The 19,036-nt window shown below is 41.6% G+C and overlaps 1 protein-coding gene across 1 annotated transcript in view; it reads left to right on the top strand.

Moving 5' to 3' along the window:
* SGO1 (shugoshin 1) overlaps positions 1 to 19,036 on the top strand; it is a 1,219,270-nt gene that overhangs the window by 200,205 nt on the left and 1,000,029 nt on the right. Inside the window, exon 6 of the mRNA XM_044066235.1 lies at positions 11,506 to 11,582. Coding sequence (XP_043922170.1) covers positions 11,506 to 11,582 — 77 coding nt within the window. The remainder of the gene's footprint in view (positions 1 to 11,505; positions 11,583 to 19,036) is intronic.

Raw genomic sequence — 19,036 nt, 5'->3', positions numbered from 1 at the left:
CAGTGACACAGAAGTGATACCCGGGGTAAACCTACTATCTCCCATCCATTCATCAAGATTCCTCTTGAAGAGAGTCAATGAGGGACTCTGCCCAACCTGGACTGGGATTTTATTCCAGAGTGAAGGGAGCCTCTGGGTTATGAATCTGTCCCTCCAGCATGTCCTATTTATTTCAGTGCTGAGGTTCAAGTCTCTCGAGCGTGTAGCTTGATGGGATTTGAATTTTCTGAGGTGCAGCATGTCCATTAATTCCGGGTTGGACATGGCTTTATACGTCGGGCACAGATCGCCTCTGAACAGGCGATATGCCACTGAGTAGAGCTGGAGATTCTTTAACCGGGCAGCATATGGCATCTGTTTGAGCCCTTTGATCCTCTTGGTGAGGTACTTTTGGGGCCTTTCCAGTTGCTGCAGGTGTCTGGTAAGGTACATCCCAAAAGGGGTATTGTACTCAGTTATGGGCCTGATGAGGGATGAGTAAAGAGGCACGATGACCTCCCCTGATCTAGATGTGAATCCCTTCATGATTAGGTGGGCTATATAAAATGTTTTTCTAACCACTTTGGCCACGTGGTTATCAAATGAGAGATTGCTATCAACTTGGGACCCCAGGTCCCTAATTACTTCTTCCGTACTTAATGGATTACCACCTATGTGGTAATTTGTGGGCACTTTGTTTTTGCCAAAGGGGATGACTATACACTTTTTGGCGTTTAGCTTGAGGCCATGGCTCTGGCACCAGTTGTCTGTTTCCATGAGGCCCTTTTGTAGGATGCTTGTGTCGGCTGGAGAGTCGATTATGGCACCCAGTTTGCAGTCATCTGCGAACTTGGTCAGCCACAGTCCTTCCGTGTTAGCCTGTACCTCTGAGAAATATATACCGAACGAGAGGTCCCAGGACTGAGCCTTGTGGGACGTCACTTGTAACTGGTTTGGAGTCTGACATGGCTCCAGCAATTCTAACCATGTGGGTTCTGTCCTTGAGCCAGTTTGCAACTCATGACATAGGGGTTTATATTTAAGCTGGTGAGCTTATCTATAATGCCCGAGTGGGGTATTGTATCGAAGGCTTTTGCAAGGTCCAGCTAGGCTGTGTGGACCACCTTCCCCTCGTCAATGGCCTTGGCGACTGTTAAGAGAAAAGTTTTAAAAACATACTGTTACTTGTCTTTTTCCTCTTCTTGCAAAGTGAACATGTTATTTGTTGGGATATGCCTATCAAAGATGGGCCTCAACTCTGAACAAAATGCAGCATTGCTTATAAACCTGAATAATAACTGTTTTCTGCTCTTCAGAATAAAGAGACTTGGTTATAGCTTAGTGAAGCCTGGGATAAAGACGCACGGCCGAGTAAGAGTTAATTTACTGAAGCAGGCTGTGTGTCCTGGAAAATTTGAGCTACCATTGTTGAACTGAACATTCTGTACTTCTTGAACATTCTATATTAACTGTTGGTTTGAGGTGATTTGTAGTAAACATGTTTACCACAGGTGTTTTTCCATAGCCAACTGTCAACGGTCAGAAATGTAACAAAAAGTTGTTTTGCTTGCAGTATAAAAGTTGATGTCAGTAAACAAGTTGACCAGAGGAGGAGATCATCTTGGCCAACATGATGTGTAATCTGGTTAGCTGCTAATAAAGAAGTTTTTCATCACCTGAGGCAGATGTGACTCGTTTGAATTTTTCTTCTGACATTCTGGTCCTTCGGATGGGAAACCTCTACGAAGATACGGATCAGACCGACAGAGAGACTGAAAAACCTGTGCAGGTGAGGGTTTCTCATCTTAAGATTCCCTCGACTGAAAGCCCTCCGACTGATTTGTCGTTGAGAGGAGGCCGGCCGCTCTCTGATCCCTATCTGAGGGACGGTTTCTGAACGAAAAGGGGAAACGGAGTTTCATCTGGTTCAGGTAGGATGAAAACTAAATTTTCTTTTAATTTAATTTAACCTTGTCGACAAGGGTTTTATTTTTAGTTAAGGGTGGGTAGGATTACTTGTTAAGATTATTTTGTTAGGATCACCCGTTAAGATAGCCCCATTTTATAATAAGTCCTGTAAAGTAACTTTGATACAGTCCTAAAATAAGAAATCTAGGAGAATAACTTTGATACAGTCCTAAAGTAAGAAATCTAGGGGAAACATGGGTTCGAGTTGCTGCAAGTGTGAGAGTGATGTCTGTTTAAATGTTGATGCTACGTATATGAAAGGTTTAAACAAAAATAATGTTAAATTTTTGAAAAAGTGGAAGCTGAAATATGATTTTGATGGTACACTGAATAAGAATGCCTGCGCAAAATTGGTTAGAGATTTGAAAAGAGATGCAGGAACTGGAACTAAGAAGCAAAGACAATTGGGATTTCCCCAAGCACAAAAATGGTTAGAAGAATCAAATAAATGAGCTATAAAAGAAAAACAGTGCCAGGAAAAAGGAAAAATAAATCAAAAGGGATCACTGGTGCCATGTGGAAAAGTAGCTTTATTTTTAGATAAGGAGGATGAGCATACAGTTTGTGCGGTACAAAGGCAGGCAACTGCCCCACCGTATGGGGAAATTGCTGCTGCCGTGCATCGGAACCTCCTCAATATCAGTCTGAAGATGTGGGATCTGTACAGCAGGGTGGGTTATTGGCTGCTCAAGGAAGTGTTGTGACCCCTCCAATTTACCCAAATTCCGTAGTACCCAAGGTTGCTTTGCAACAGGTAGACCAACCTATGCAGTTAAGGTCAGGACCAGCAGGGCAAGGACGTTGGGCCATTAAACTTTCTGACTATTCAGAAGCTCTTCCCTTAATACAAGTTGCAAACCCACAAGCAGGGGATGTTGGACAAGAGCCAACTATTTTAGTTTATCGTCCCTGGGCTAGAGAGGATATAAAACGAGCTACAGATGGTATTCCTCATCCCAAGGTTAATTTCCAAAGGTTTTCTGAGGACATAGTTGGTATGCGTTTAAGTTATCATCTAAATGGTTTAGAAGTAGAACAAGTAGTGCGACAAATCCTGGGTCCAGATTGGCACTTAGTTTGTGGTACTTGGACATGTAAGGCAGATGACAGCACTACTTTAAAGCATAATTCTGGGGTGTTAGACACACGAGTCACTGATCTGTTAAAGAGAATTCCTGATAAGTGGTGTCCAAGAGCAGATTGGACAGTAATAAATCAGTGCATTCAAAATGATGAATCTGTAGATCACTGTATTGTAAGATTGACAGAAGTGTTCAATAACCATTGTGGAATGATGATTCTGCAGGATCAGACCAATGATAGTCCGTATGAACAGCAATTGAAAAATGCTTTTCTTAAAGGTTGTAAGGCTCCGATAAGTAGTTTTATAACTAAGCATATGGTAGATCATAGAACATGTAGACTGCAACCTTTGTTTGAATATGCACGGCATGCTGAGCGACATTTCAGTTTAAAAAAGAAAAAGAAAGTACAAGTGTTGGCAGTAGGGGATGATGGTGGTATATTCTTGGTACAGGACCAAAGGGGGCAAGGGCGCTGTGGTGGCGTACAAAAACGTGGGGGCCCGAAATGGGACACGTTAAATGAACCGGGTGGACATTCAGAGGAATATGAGGGAAGGTTAAAATGTGGAGAATGTTTTAAATGCAGTAGACGTGGGCACTTCGCTGCCGACTGTGAAGAGTGGCTACATCCCCCACAGCTTACGAACAAGGGCTCCGCATGACTATATGATAGTAAATGAAGGCGCCAAATTCATTATTGTGATGATGATGAGGCAGACACTCTTTGCGATGAATGTCAGAACACTCATAAGGAAGGGCGGGATTGTGACTGTGAAGTCATAAACCTGGCAAATTTGGGTATTGCTATGCATCTAGATCAAAAACCCATGCTTGAGTTTTTGGTTGAGGGACAGAAAGTGGAGTTTTTATGTGATTCAGGTGCATCGCGTACACTTTTGGGTCCAGCAGTTCTGCCCCCGAACTGCGAAACAGATGAGGTTTGTCATTGTGAAAGCGGCAAATGGGAAAATCTATAAGGAACCACTGTCTCATCCTCTATTGTTCACAGATCCGCAAACAAACCAAACTGTTAGGTGTAGGGTAATTATATCGAAAGTTTGTCCAGTTAATTTGCTGGGAAGAGATTTGATGCATTTGTTTGGAATAGCAGCAATTCCCACACCTAAAGGCATTGAGGCGAAAAGGTTAGCGGATGGCTTGGTGGTACAGGGAGTACAAGACTTGTTTTACTGGTATAGCCAGGACTTGATTTCAAATGGCCTGGGGAGGGTTGATACAGATTTGATCAACCTAGCTTTAAGTAAATCTAGGAGCGGGTCACCGCAGGTTGCGGCACACGTACATTGTACAATGTTCTATAGAAAGGCCCCTGGACCGGATAAAGAATTTGAAAAAGAATTCTTTAAGCACAAACGTGATAAAGAATTTGAAAAAGAATTCTTTAAGCACAAACGTGCAAGGATAATTTTGAATGATATGTTTTGGGATATGCAAGCTAATACAGTAGTGACCTGTACTTTGACCAAGGAAATGAGTTCTTTATATCGCTCAGGTTATAGCCCACATATTTCAATTACTAAAGTGGTGGGGACACATTGGGTAGATTTGGCGAAAAAGGTAACGAATTGGGACACAATGTCCAGAAGTCAGTTGAAAGATCAACAGATCCAGGTACAAAGATTAAATTGGGTGACTTGGGCACAACCAAGTGTGCACTTCAGGGATGACAAAACAGAAATGGCATGACAAATCCTCCTAACTCAAGAGGAAGATAGTGCGTTAAGTGCCTTACCTGTAGATTTATGGTCAAAAGGTAAAGGGGATGTGGAACTGATGAAAACAGCAGGTGAAGTTTGTATAACTCCAAAGTCAGGTTTTAGACCTCGTAAGCACCAATACCCACTAAGTAAACAAGCAGAGGAAGGAATTAAGCCAGTTATTGAGCAGCTAAAACAGGTAGGAATTCTTGTTGAATGCCCAGATTCACCCTGCAGTACTCCGTTGTTTCCGGTAAAGAGACCGGATGGGTCATGGAGGTTGGTTCAGGATTTACAAGCAGTTAATTCAGCTGTGATCCCAAGAGCACCGGTGGTCCCTGACCCCTATACATTACTTAATGATTTACTACCTCAGAACAGATATTTTTCTGTTATAGATATCAGCAATGCTTTTTTCTCCATACCACTACATAAGGAGAGTAGATTTTGGTTTGCATTCACTTATCAAGGTAAAAGATACACCTACACCAGATTGCCACAGGGTTATTGTGAGAGTCCGACAATATTCGCACAAGAAATGGCTGCGAATTTAGCTCAGTTTGTTCTCCCAGAGGGAAGCCAGGTTCTGTTGTATGTAGATGATATTTTGTTGGCCTCACCCACGCAGGAAAGTTGTAGAAGGGATACCCTTGCCCTTCTTAGTTTTTTAGCTGAGCAAGGACACAAGGTAAATAAAGAAAAGTTACAATTGTGGAAAGCACAAGTAAAGTACTTTGGTTATTTAATTTCACAGGCAGGTAGACAATTGGAGAACAAAAGAAAACAAGCAATTCTTGAGGCATCTATGCCCACAACTAAGCGGGAGATGATGTCCTTTTTAGGTGTGACTAATTTTTGTAGAAGTTGGATCCCTAACTATGCTGAGGAAGTAGGGCCATTGACCGCACTAATCTGTGACACTCCCATGGCAGCTAAGAATAATATACAGTGGACAAATAAGGCAATACAAGCATTTAATAGAATTAAGCAATTGATAGCAGGATCCTCTGTTTTGGGTTTTCCGAACTATTCTAAGCCGTTTGTACAAATGGTTGATTGTAAGAGAGGATATATGACTTTGGTTCTGGTACAAGTACATGGGGATAAACAGAGACCGATAGCTTTCTACTCCTCCAGATTAGATCCTGTTGCAAGGTCATTGCCGCATTGTGTTCAAGCTGTAGTGGCAGCCGCCATGGCAGTACAAGCCTCAGCACCATTAGATTTGTTCCACCCATTACAATTGTGGGTTCCACATTCAGTTGCTACTATACTTTTGCAAGATAAGATAACCTTTTTATCTCCTGGTCGACATTTGTCATGTATGACAGTGCTGCTGACACAGCCTCATATGACCATAGAAAGATGTACTACTCTTAATCCGGCGACACTTTTGCCGACTCCAGAAGAAGGTACTCCACACGTTTGTTTAGAGAGCTTCCCTGACCAGATTTAATGGATATTCCGTTGGTAGATTCTGATCTCGTTTTGTTTGTAGATGGATCAGCAAAGAAAGACACTGTAGGAAAAACACTAGTAGGATATGCTGTCACCACAGAAACTGAAGTTTTGGAGGCAAAGGGATTGTCAAACATTTATTCTGCACAAGCAGCTGAGTTGGTGGCTTTGACTCGAGCTTGTACCTTAGGGGAGGGTAAAAAAGTGACAATTTATACAGATAGTCAATATGCTTTCTCCACTGTACATGTTTTCGCTCAACAATGGAAGAATAGGGGAATGGTTACTGCGACAGGCAAACCAATAAATCACAGAGATTTAATTTTACAGTTGTTAGATGCGGTGCAACTACCACTTCAGATAGCGATATGTAAATGTTCCGCACATACCAATAGAAAAGATCCTGTCTCCAGGGGAAATGCCCTTGCTGATATGGCTGCAAAAAAGGCAGCTCAAGAAAATGATTTGCTTTTACATGACAATGATTTAGAGCCTGGACACCTCTTAGACTTAGAGACACTAAAAGTGATGCAAACATTAACAACACAGAAGGAAAAATGTTGTTGGGTAAAATATGGTATTACTCAACAGGATGGGTTGTATAGGGCATCAGATGGCAAAATGGTATTACCCTCAAACCTTTTTAGGTATGCGGCATTGGTTAGCCATGGACCTGCCCATGTAGGAGTACAGACGATGATTCAGATAGTGTCTTAGGTGTTTTGGTGTAGGGGGTTTTCAACTTATGCAAAGCAATTCTGTTTATCTTGTTTATTATGTGCAAAGTATCATGCTCAGGGGGGAGTTAAAAAGTCTCAGCAGGCATTCCCTACCCCTCCATATCCATTCCACACACTCTGTATGGACTTTATTGAATTGACACCCTCAGAGGGAAAAAGGTTCTGTTTAGTCATTATTGATGCTTTTTCTAAATGGGTAGAAGCCTTTCCAGTAAAGCATCCGAATGCACAAACAGTAGCAAAGCTTTTGACTACAGAAATAATTCCCCGATTTGGTTTACCAAGACGCATTTACAGTGATAATGGGTCTCATTTTGTTAACCAGATTGTTCAGAAGTTGGGTCAAGTGATTCAAATTGATCTCAAGTACCATTGTGCTTACCATCCACAGTCAGCTGGACTGGTGGAAAGACACAACAGTGTCTTGAAGAGTAAGCTCCGCAAACTGATGGCAGAAACACATAGATCATGGACTGCGTGCCTTCCTTTGGCACTCCTGTATATGCGAATCTCACCCTCCTACAAAGGACTTACACCATTTGAACTTTTGTTTGGGAGACCGTATTACGTCCCGCAGTGGCAAGGATTGTTGCCAGCGGAACGTGAGGGGGGTGAGGATCTAGCGGATTATGTGAAGAAGCTGCTAAATGTCAAGTCTCTTGTAACCAATGACTCCTTTGCAGATTCCAGAAATGAAACCTTGTTAAGCGTGGCACCCGGGGACTGGGTGTGGATCCGAATTGTGAAGAGAAAGAATTGGTCATCCCCCAGGTGGGAAGGCCCATACCAAGTGCTTATCTCGACACCTACGGCTGTAAAGATCGCTGAGAGGACTTCGTGGATTCATATCACCCACTGTAAAAAACTCAAGACTTTTCCTTCTGCCATTGATATTGGTCAAACTCCACCGGACCTCTGAGCGCAAAGTCTGGCTACAAAGGGGGATTAGCCCAATAGGGGTTAGTTCGTCTCAAACCCAGTGAAGAAACCGACGGCACGAGGTAGTCCTTAGGGAGGATGGCCATGTTCAACTGGTACTTGAACTGTTACATGATGATGATTTTGGTGGCAAAAGTAAATATGTCCATACGAGAAGGAACAGTTGCAAGAGAAAAAGGAATGGTGGTGCTGCAAGCGCAACCAGGTGTTACTACTGTGTTTAAGGTGAAACTTTGTGAGGGAATTTTGGACTGTTCTAAATGGAACAATAATGATTTCTTGACTCGTGCAAAATACTTGTGCAATAGAGGCTGTATGTCCTGGTCAAATGTTTGGTGGTCAACAGATGTGAATGGATGGGAAACAAGTGGTGCAGTGATACCAAAGAAAGATAAAAGCAGGCAACAAAGAATAAAAATTGCGCATTTCCAAGGTACCGAAGTAATTACTATAACCATTGTGTCACCACAAGAAAGTGATTCAGGAGTTTATGGAATCGGAGTGTCCCTTCCAATTGGAACTGATCCTTTGGGGACCCTCCAACTTAAAATACAAAGCCTTAAGAATGCGACAAGTAAAGCAGATTTTGCCTTCACAGAAGAAGAACAATTGTTACTCGAGACGGGATTCGTACACCATAACGAATGGTTATCTTGGGTTAGATATAGCACCCAAGAGGCACATCATGAGAACTGTGTTTCTTGTGCTGAAGGTTAACAGCAACTAGCGACAGTCCCATTGATGCAAGATGAAGGTAACCTAATGTGTCTGTTGAAATTATTCTTCAACAAAACTGAAGAATGCAAAAATGAAACTCAGCGTTTTCCAGTCATAAGTAAAGTTGAGAAACCGCCTGCAGCGATTTCCTATCCACGTTCGTATATGTGCATTTCCAGAGATGGCACAGGGAAGAATTATGGCAATATGGGATGGAACTATTGCAATGTTACTGTGAATGGCAATGAGAATCCATTTCTGGAGAACCAAACTCATAGTTTAGCAGACGTTTGGTGGTTATGTGGAGACAACAAACTCAGATCAAGGCTTACGATTCCCTGGAAGGGAACTTGTGCACTTGTAAAGTTAATTCTGCCATTCTACATTTTCCCAGTTCCAGCAAGCAATTTCGTAAGAGAACCTGAAATAAAGCTGAAGTGGTTGAGTAGGAGAAAGAGAGGCACCGAAGCAATCCTTCGATAATGGTGTCTACATCGATAGCATTGGCATACCAAGAGGCGTACCTGATGAATACAAAGCAATAAACCAAATAGCAGCTGGTTTTACATCCATCTTTGTCTGGATTCAACCTAATAAGAATGTGGACTGGATCAACTACATTTACTATAACCAGCAGCGTTTTGTGAACTATACCAAAGATGCATTGAAAGGAATTGCTGAACAACTAGAGGCCACTTCACAGGTGGCATGGCAGAATCGAATTACGTTGGATATGCTCCTGGCCAAAGAAGGAGGAGTTTGCAGGATGTTTGGGACTTTCTGTTGTACGTACATTCCAAACAACACTGCGCCTGACGGAAGTATCACTCGAGCTTTGAAAGGTTTGGAAATGTTATCCGAAGAATTGGTAGAGAACTCTGGGGTAAATAATCCCTTTACAGACTTTCTACAAGCGTGGTTTGGAAAATGGAGTCATCTCATCAGCAGTTCCTGGTGTCCATTGGAGTCGCTGTAGCTATCGTGGTGGTATGTGGTTGATGTTGTATACCCTGTATCAGAGGTCTTCTACAAAGACTGGTTGATACTGCTGTTACGAAGATGATGTACCAGCAATTGCAACAGACTGGTGAAAGTGAATACATTGAAATGTGACTTTTTGCAAATGTTTTTGAAGTTTAAAAGTTTGTCTTGCCAATGAAGTAATGTATGCAAAGAAAAACTTAGTTTTTACCATATATTGCTGAAATAAAAAGACAAAAAGTGTTTTCAGGGGGGAAATGTTAAGAGAAAAGTTTTAAAAACATACTGTTATTTGTCTTTTTCCTCTTCTTGCAAAGTGAACATGTTATTTGTTGGGATATGCCTATCAAAGATGGGCCTCATCTGTGAACAAAATGCAGCATTGCTTATAAACCTGAATAATAACTGTTTTCTGCTCTTCAGAATAAAGAGACTTGGTTATAGCTTAGTGAAGCCTGGGATAAGGACACACGGCCGAGTAAGAGTTAATTTACTGAAGCAGGCTGTGTGTCCTGGAAAATTTGAGCTAACATTGTTGAACTGAACATTCTGTACTTGAACATTCTGTATTAACTGTTGGTTTGAGGTGATTTGTAGTAAACATGTTTACCACAGACAGTTTTTCCATAGCCAACTGTCAACGGTCAGAAATGTAACAAAAAGTTGTTTTGCTTGCAGTATAAAAGTTGATATCAGTAAACAAGTTGACCAGAGGAGGAGATCATCTTGACCAACATGATGTGTAATCTGGTTAGCTGCTAATAAAGAAGTTTTTCATCACCTGAGGCAGATGTGACTCGTTTGAATTTTTCTTCTGACAGTGACTGTTTCAAAGAAATCAACCAGGTTTAAGAGGCAGGATCTGCCCTTAACAAAGCCGAACTGGGTAGGATCCAGTGTCTGTAGGTCCCCAATATCTTTATTTATGAGGTCCATGATGATCCTTTCCATAGCTTTGCAGACCAAGCTAGTCAGGCTTATGGGGCGATAGTTTCCAGGATCCGTTGAGGCACCACCTTTGTGGAGAGGGACCACTGTTGCTGTACGCCACTCTTTGGGTACATATCCTGTAGTAAGGCTGAGATTGAACAGTAGTTTTATGTTTGGGTTTAGTTCTTCTTGGAGTTCATGTAGGACGCAGCCCGGGACACCGTCTGGTCCCATTGATGCTGTGTTTTTTGTTTTGGAGAGGGTGGCTCTTACCTGAGCATCTGAGATGTCAGATGTAAGGTAATGAGAGCTTTTTTCATTCTATGATATAACCCTGACCCTGTTGATGATGTGAGCACTTGTGTCACCATAAGGTCTGCCTGTGCACCATTTCCCCTACTTGCCTCAGCAGGAGCTACCTTCACCAGCTTGGGCTGACATACTCACATTTTTTTCCTTCACTAGCTTTCCACATCATCATGGGTCTCCATTCTCCAGCCAATGTCCTGTCATCGGAACACTAACACAAGCTGTGCGGGAGCCACCATCTCTACCCTTCTTCAGGATGGGAATGTCAGTCCTCCCAGCCTGTGCCTGATCTACTAAATGAATTCTGATCACCTTGTCTGAGGTTAGGGCTTTATCTTTGTATGCATCTGGCAGTGAAAACTTGGGACTTTATCCTTGTTGCCACTGGCATAGCCAGCCTTATTTTGATATTAAAAGTAATGTTTGGACAGTAAATCTTTGAGAATGTTCCATGGGTTATAAATTATGTTTACTGCACTGATCTTTTACTTGATCCTAACAGCTGTGAAAAAAAAAAGAAAACAATTTTATTCTGATGTGTTCAGTGTTTGGTAGTTTGATCCTGAAAGATTTTTTAAATTATAGTTAAGTGGTAATGTGCAACTTTTTTTTGGAGGGGGGGGGTCTTGAGTAAAGCAATCTAACAATCTAACTGACATTTTTAATGTCAATATTTTGCAGAGGGGAAAGCATGGGGCTTCACATCCAACTGAAAATGTGTCTTCTGGTATTATTACATCAGCTGTTCCTCAGCCTGCGTAAGTAGCACAATAAAATGTTAAGACAGTGATAATTTTCATCTGTGTTTTACCAAGTAAGTTGTTTGAAGTGTGTCAAGTCTTTATTTCCAGAGGTAGTGCACAATCCTGCCTGAAATACTAAATATGATGTTTTTGCAACATATATTTTATCAAGTACAGAATCTGGAATCACTTTTCTGAGTTGTACTTTCAAACAAAATGGCTATGCAATCTCTATTTCATATAGTTATTTGCCTTGAGTCACAGCTGTGGGAGATAAACCATCCAGCATTGCGTTGTCCTGTAACGGATTTTATTTACTAGTAGGTGGTCCTGTTTCAGTGATAATGGAGAACATTGGTCCTCAGCAGTGCATTTGACTATCTGTGGTTATCTGTCAAAAATGTTATTGTGGAATGGTGATTTGACTACTGCCTTAAAACATTCTGACAGTCGTTATGAAGATTTGAAGAAAGAGGGTCTGATAGTAGGTTTCTTTGTTTTAATTATTTCTGTTTATAATGGGGAATTGGCACCCTCACCCTGCTACTCTTCATCTTTAAATAAATAACTAAATATGTAGTTGCAGATTGGATTAGATGGGGACAACTGTCCTCCTTTACAAATGAACATAATCGGTTTTTGTAGTAATTTTGTTTCCTACGTGTTCGTGGCTTTGGATCCCTCCAGATTGGATGGCAGTTCCTTGTCCTTCTGGTGATAACCTCTGGGCTTATGGATTCAATACATGGATGGTGTTTTTTATCAGACAGCTCTGTGGGGTACGCACGTACAGCATCTTTGTTCTTTTTTTATAGTGGTGCTACGAATGAACCGGAAGTACCCCCTTTTTAATCGTGTAAGTTTTGTTATTTTATGTTTTCATTGTTATGCAGTTTCATTGATCTGGTCTCGATAACTTCAGATTCGAGCACGGGGGTTTTCGATTATTTCAAGTAGACTCGTATATAGGTATAGACACACACACACACACACACACACACACACACACACACACACGTGTGTATGTACGTGTGATATACAAACATATATAATCTATATATAGCTCTATATATATATATATATATATATATATATATATATATATATATATATATATATATATATATATTATATATATGTGTGTATATAAGATATGTATAATATGGGTGTCATTTCATTGAATGAAATTACGTTTCAATGAAATGTAATTTCACAACCCCTTATTCCCGAAAGGGCAGGTATTCGAAAATGCACTTTCATGAATAACCACATAACCGAAAAGCACAAAAACACACAAAAAAATAAATAAAAAACTTGACAACACTGACCACATGTATGCAGGAGGGCAAGCCCCCTTGCACTCCCCATGTTGGGGCTGTGCCCCACACCCTACTTATATTCTCACTCCGAGATTGCACTACAGTGGGGAAAAGAGAATATTCCCTTAGTCTCGCTGTGCTGCAATCTGAACAACAACTTCCGCTGCTTTTCGTTTATGTGGTTATTCGCGAAAGTGCATTTTCAAATAAATGCACTTTCGGGAATAAGGGGTTGCGAAATTATGGTTCATTGAAACGTAATTTCGTTCAATGAAATGAGACCCAAGACTTAAAAGTAGCATTTTGGTCGACTCTGGTCGAATATTACTGTTTTTTTGATAATTTAATTGCTGAGGCTGCTCACTAAAGTGTGCTAGCCTGTGTTAATCGATTTTACTGTTTGCCTAACTGCATTTCTGTGTTCTTTTCTAACAAAAACAAAAAAAAAATACTCCTTGTTTTCCCGCCTTTGCTCGACTAGTTAAGACCAGTATACAGGCTTTGCTGTATTCTGGGCTGTGTGTAGTTCCTGTGTTGGCCATTGCCTTACTTGGATAGAAGGAAGTTTCTGAGCTCACCAGTGGGAGTGGGAGCCTTGAGCAGCCTATCTGTCCCTGGGGAAGTGATCTCAGCACTTGAGCTGTAATTCATTGGTTGCCTTGGACCATTTCCAGCTCTTTTCAAGTTCCCTGTATAAAAATCCGCCTCAGGGCGTTTTGTGGCTATATACCCAAGCAGAGCTCCACGTGGTCCTGCAGAGGGTCCTGGCTACAGAGAACTGAAAGAAGCGACCACTTTCCTGATTTAAGTACTTTTTGGCTTTTTATCTGCATTGTCCTCTCTGGCTTTCATTTAATAAGATACAACTGTTTTTGTGTTTTTCTGCTGTATTCTAAAGTATCTGCACTTAAAAGTAGCATTTTGGTCGACTCTGGTGAATATTACTGTTTTTGATAATTTAATTGGAGAGGCTGCTCACTAAAGTGTGCTAGCCTGTGTTAATCGATTTAACTGTTTGCCTAACTGCATTTCTGTGTTCTTTTCTAAAAACAAAAAAAAAAAAAATACTCCTTGTTTTCCGCCTTTGCTCGACTAGTTAAGACCAGTATACAGGCTTTGCTGTATTCTGGGCTGTGTGTAGTTCCTGTGTTGGCCATTGCCTTACTAGGATAGAAGGAAGTTTCTGAGCTCACCAGTGGGAGTGGGGAGCCTTGAGCAGCCTATCTGTCCCTGGGGAAGTGATCTCAGCACTTGAGCTGTAATTCATTGGTTGCCTTGGACCATTTCCAGCTCTTTTCAAGTTCCCTGTATAAAATCCGCCTCAGGGCTTTTGTGATCGGGCCTAAGCGCAGCAGCGGTTATACAGGTGTAAACTATTCTATACAGGTTTTAACTTTTCTGGCTCCGCCAAGTCTGCTCTTCAATTTTTCCCTTAGAAGCTCTACTCAGTCTATCTAGCTGTATATATCAGCACTTGTTTTGAACTTCTATCCTTAGCAAGCACTCATAATAAAACCAAGCACTCTTACCCTAAAGTAAGCACTACAGGCATCCACTACCCCTGTGAATACCCACTTCCCTTAAAGGCACAACACTCCTTATAATATTCTAGTATGTCGAGTGGTAGACCACTAGCATCCTCTCTTGTTCAGCTGGTTAATCTGGGAATCTTAAGACAATGTTACAATTGTCTCATGTACACAGACAACCCTCTCCTCCTTCCTACTAACACATATACTTGTGAGAGATGCAACTATATAGCCAGACTGGAGGCTGAACTCTCTCAACTCAGGACTGGCAAGACCAGTCAGGAAGAGATGGTACCCACACCCAAAGCAAAACCAGTCGCACATATAACCACCACCAATGCAAACCAAACACATAAAAACACAGACATACTCGGAGGCTCTTGTAAAAAACTTACCAAAACAACAGAGGCCTCCAAAGCAGACACCCAGAAATACACCCCACAAAACACAACACCTACAACACATACCTCAAGCAACAGGTGTGTCACACAATCACAGCCCCTAAGGCAAAATACTATGCCAGAGACATTAGTAATAGGTGACTCTATAGTCAGACACACCGATGTTCCACTTACCAGGCTGAATAAGGAGAGGGTAACGGTGAGCTGCCTATCGGGGCTAGGATCCGCCACATTACACACGCACTCAGGTCACTCCAAAGCAAGTACAAATATGATTCAGTCATTGTCCATGCGGGTGTGAATGACCTGAGACGCACCTCCCTGGACTACATGAAAAGAGACATTGAGGAGCTCTCCGATTATGTAGCCCAGACTGGTATGACCCTGACCCTGAGCAGCATCCTGCCTTCGCCAAGAATGATGCCTCAGTACAAAGACAAAATGATCAGTTTTAACAATTGGCTTAATCACTGGTGTCATTCTAGGGGATCCAATGTCTGTCAGCCTGGGATGATATGCTGGACAAGCCACGTTGCTTCGCAAGGGATGGCTTGCACCTGTCACCACTGGGCTTCCGGATACTGGCCAAGGCTCTTGCCACCCCCATAGTGCCTTTTTTAGGCAATGCTCAAAGGACAAATCAACCTCCATAAAAACAAAATGGAAAAAATTAAGGGTAATGCTGCTCAACGCCAGAAGTCTAAATCTCAAGTTGCAGGCACTCAAGCACTTCTCAGTATGGAGAACATCGATGTCTGTGCAGTAACTGAAACCTGGTTCAAGGCTCCTGAGAGCACTCCAGCTACCAGGCTATACCTCATATCATGCGTTTGCCTCAAGTTCCAGGCCGAACCACAAAGGAGGGGAGTGTCCATTTTCATAAAGGACACCTACACCTCTCGATTGGTGGCTACTCATGAAGCATCAGAAACCATACAAGTTTTACTCACCATAGGCAAAACTGCCATACAACTGGTCGCATGTTATAGAACACCCTCCCAATCCCAGGAATCCCATCAAGCATTCCTGAAAACACTGGAGGATATGAATGTCACACCAAACACCATCATATTGGGTGACTTCAATTACCCCAACATAGACTGGGCCCACTATTCTAGCCCTAACACCCTGGCCCAAAGATTCCTGGAATTCATAAACTCAAATGCTATGGAGCAACTGGTCACCTCTCCTACGAGGAGAGATAATATACTTGACCTGATTATCACAAACATGGGGTCCCAATGCTCCCCCGCCGATATAAACTCCTGACTAGTAACATCTGATGATCAACTGATCACCTTGGACGTACATATCCCACCCCCACCCCAGAACAAAAGACTACAGTGAAAAACTTTTCAAAAGCTGACTTTGAGCTCCTTAAGTCGGAAATGATATCCTTTAAGCCTACTGGGTTAATGGAAACCACATCCCAAAATGCTGAATCCTTCACAAAAGCCTTCTACGGACATCTCCAGGAATGCATGGATCAGGCAATCCCAACTAAAACCAAGACCCTCTCCACCAAGGAAACGCCCGGTTTGGTGGACCCGCTATAAACAAACTGTACAACAAAGAAGGAAGCTACTGCAGGACAGAGCCAAATCCCACAAGGGAAAGGCTTCCTGATCAGCACAAGTAAAAACTACGCTCTCTCATAAAACATCTAAAGCAAACTTTGAGAAAAGATTGCCAAGGATACCAAAGACAATCACAAAGCCTTCTTCAATTATGTCAGAACCTTGGGAGGAAATTCTCAGATATGCTCTGAGCTAGTACACAATAACAAAATTCACTGACCCTACTGACATTGCCAACATTCTGGCAGATAGGTTCAGTGCAAATTTCTCCCTCCCTCACCCCTAAAGATGAAGTAACTATCCCTGCTGAATGTAACCTACCTGTCATCACAGACACACAGGTGAAATCAGCACTCAACAAGGCAAAAAACACAGCATCTATGGGACCCGATGGTATCCCGGTTGCGTGTTCACGTGAACTCAAGATGAACTAAACCGCCCTAAGAACTCTATTCAATCTTAGCCTCACTACAGGATATGTACCTGAACACTGGCGCACAGCAACAGTGGTCCCACTCCACAAAGGGGGAAATTCAACTGACCCAGGTAACTACCGCCCCATAAGTTTGACCAGCCTGATCTGTAAGGCTATGGAAAGGATCATCATGGAACTCATAAATGGCGACATTGGTGATCTGCAGACCCTTGATCCCACACAGTTCGGTTTTGTAAAAGGCAGATCCTGCCTCTTAAACCTGGTTGATTTCTTTGAGACAGTCACTAGTGCCATCGATGAGGGCAAGGCTGTCCGCACTGCCTATTTGGACTTGGCTAAGGCCTTTGACACAATACCACACTCTGGCATCATTGACAAGCTCAGCAGCCTAAATGTAAATCCATATGTCACAAGATGGGTAGCAAATTGGCTAAAAAACAGAACCCATAAGGTTAAAATTGCTGGAGCCATGTCAGACTCAAAACCCGTCACAAGTGGTGTCCCACAGGGCTCAGTCTTGGGTCCACTCCTATTCGGCATTTATTTCTCAGATGTGAAAGCAAATATGGAAGGATTATGGCTGACAAAGTTTGCAGATGACTGCAAACTGGGTGCCATAGTGGATTCACCTGCCGACACACACATCCTACAGAAAGGTCTCACTGAAACGGACAACTGGTGCCGGAATCATGGCCTCAAACTTAACGCCAAAAATGTATAGTCATCCCTTTGGGAAAAACAAAGTACCCACAAACTATCACGTAGACAATAACCCACTGAATACAGAAGATGTAATCAGAGACCTGGGGACTCAAGTCGATAGTGACCTCTCCTTTGACAACCATGTTGCCAAAGTGGTCAGAAAGACTTTCTACCTTGCCCATCTCATCATGAAGGGATTCTCATCCAGATCAAAGGAGGTCATTGTACCTCTGTATTCCTCCCTTGTCAGGCCCATGATTGAATATAATGCTCCATTTGGGATGTATCTCACCCGGCACATGCAACAACTGGAAAGACCCCAGAAGTACCTCACCAAGAGGATCATAGGTCTAAAACATGTGCCTTATCCAGCTAGATTAAAGAAACTCCAGCTCTATTCAGTAGCATACCGCCTGCTCAGAGGTGATTTGTGCCTAACATACAGGGCCATGTCCAACCAGGAATTGATGGACATGCTCCATCTCAAAAATCCAAATCCACCAGAACCACACGAGCTAAAGATTTCAACCTCTGCACAAATATGAATAGGACATGCTGGAGGGATAGATTCATAACACAGAGGTTACCCATACTCTGGAACAAAATCCCAGTTCACGTGAGACAGAGCCCTTCATTGGCACTGTTCAAGAAAAATCTCGATGCATGGATGGGAGATCGCAAGTTTACCCCGGGAGTGACCTCAGTGTCACTACTAGACAGAGGTATAGTTTACTAAATAATGGGGTTCCACATGTGTCACTACTAGAGAGGCAACTATATAGTATGGGGTGGTGTAAAGCCACATCACTGTTAGCTAGGCTTATAAATGCCCCCGGGCAGATAGCCTAGTACACTACTATGAAACTATGAAACTATATATATATGTATATATATATGTATATATATGTGTATATATATATATGTATATATATATATATATATATAATGTGTGTGTGTGTGTGTGTATATATATATATATATATATATGTATATACGTATATATATATATATATGTATATGTATATACGTATATATATATATATATATATATGTATATATATGTTTATATATATATATATATATATATATATATATATATATATATATATATATATATATATATGTATATATATATATATATATATATATATATATATATATATATATATATATATATCTCTCAAATCTTTGTAAAAAAAATGCTTCCTTAGGCAAGTACAGAATGTGGTGTTATACTCTATAACTGACTGAACACGTATGCAGAATTGTATTTTTCTTTCTTTGGACCATCCTGATATTGCCTTTATTCTTAGATGACCTTCACTTAGTGCCTTCCAAAGATCTGTGGAGACATTTTGGTCAAAGATAAGCTTGCCATCTATCTAAGTTTGCCTTTCCTTCTCTAAGTGTACAGTTGTCTGTTTTCTAGTGAGATTTCACGGATTTCTTCCTAGAGCACTGAATATTATAGTTTTTATGTACAACATAAAGAAATGTAAGTTTAA

Source organism: Protopterus annectens, chromosome 3.part1 (genome assembly GCF_019279795.1).
Source record: "Protopterus annectens isolate FY-2018-M chromosome 3.part1, PAN1.0, whole genome shotgun sequence".
NCBI lineage: Eukaryota > Metazoa > Chordata > Ceratodontiformes > Protopteridae > Protopterus > Protopterus annectens.
Note: the sequence above shows the minus strand (reverse complement) of the source record. Positions and strands in the feature narration are given on the sequence as shown.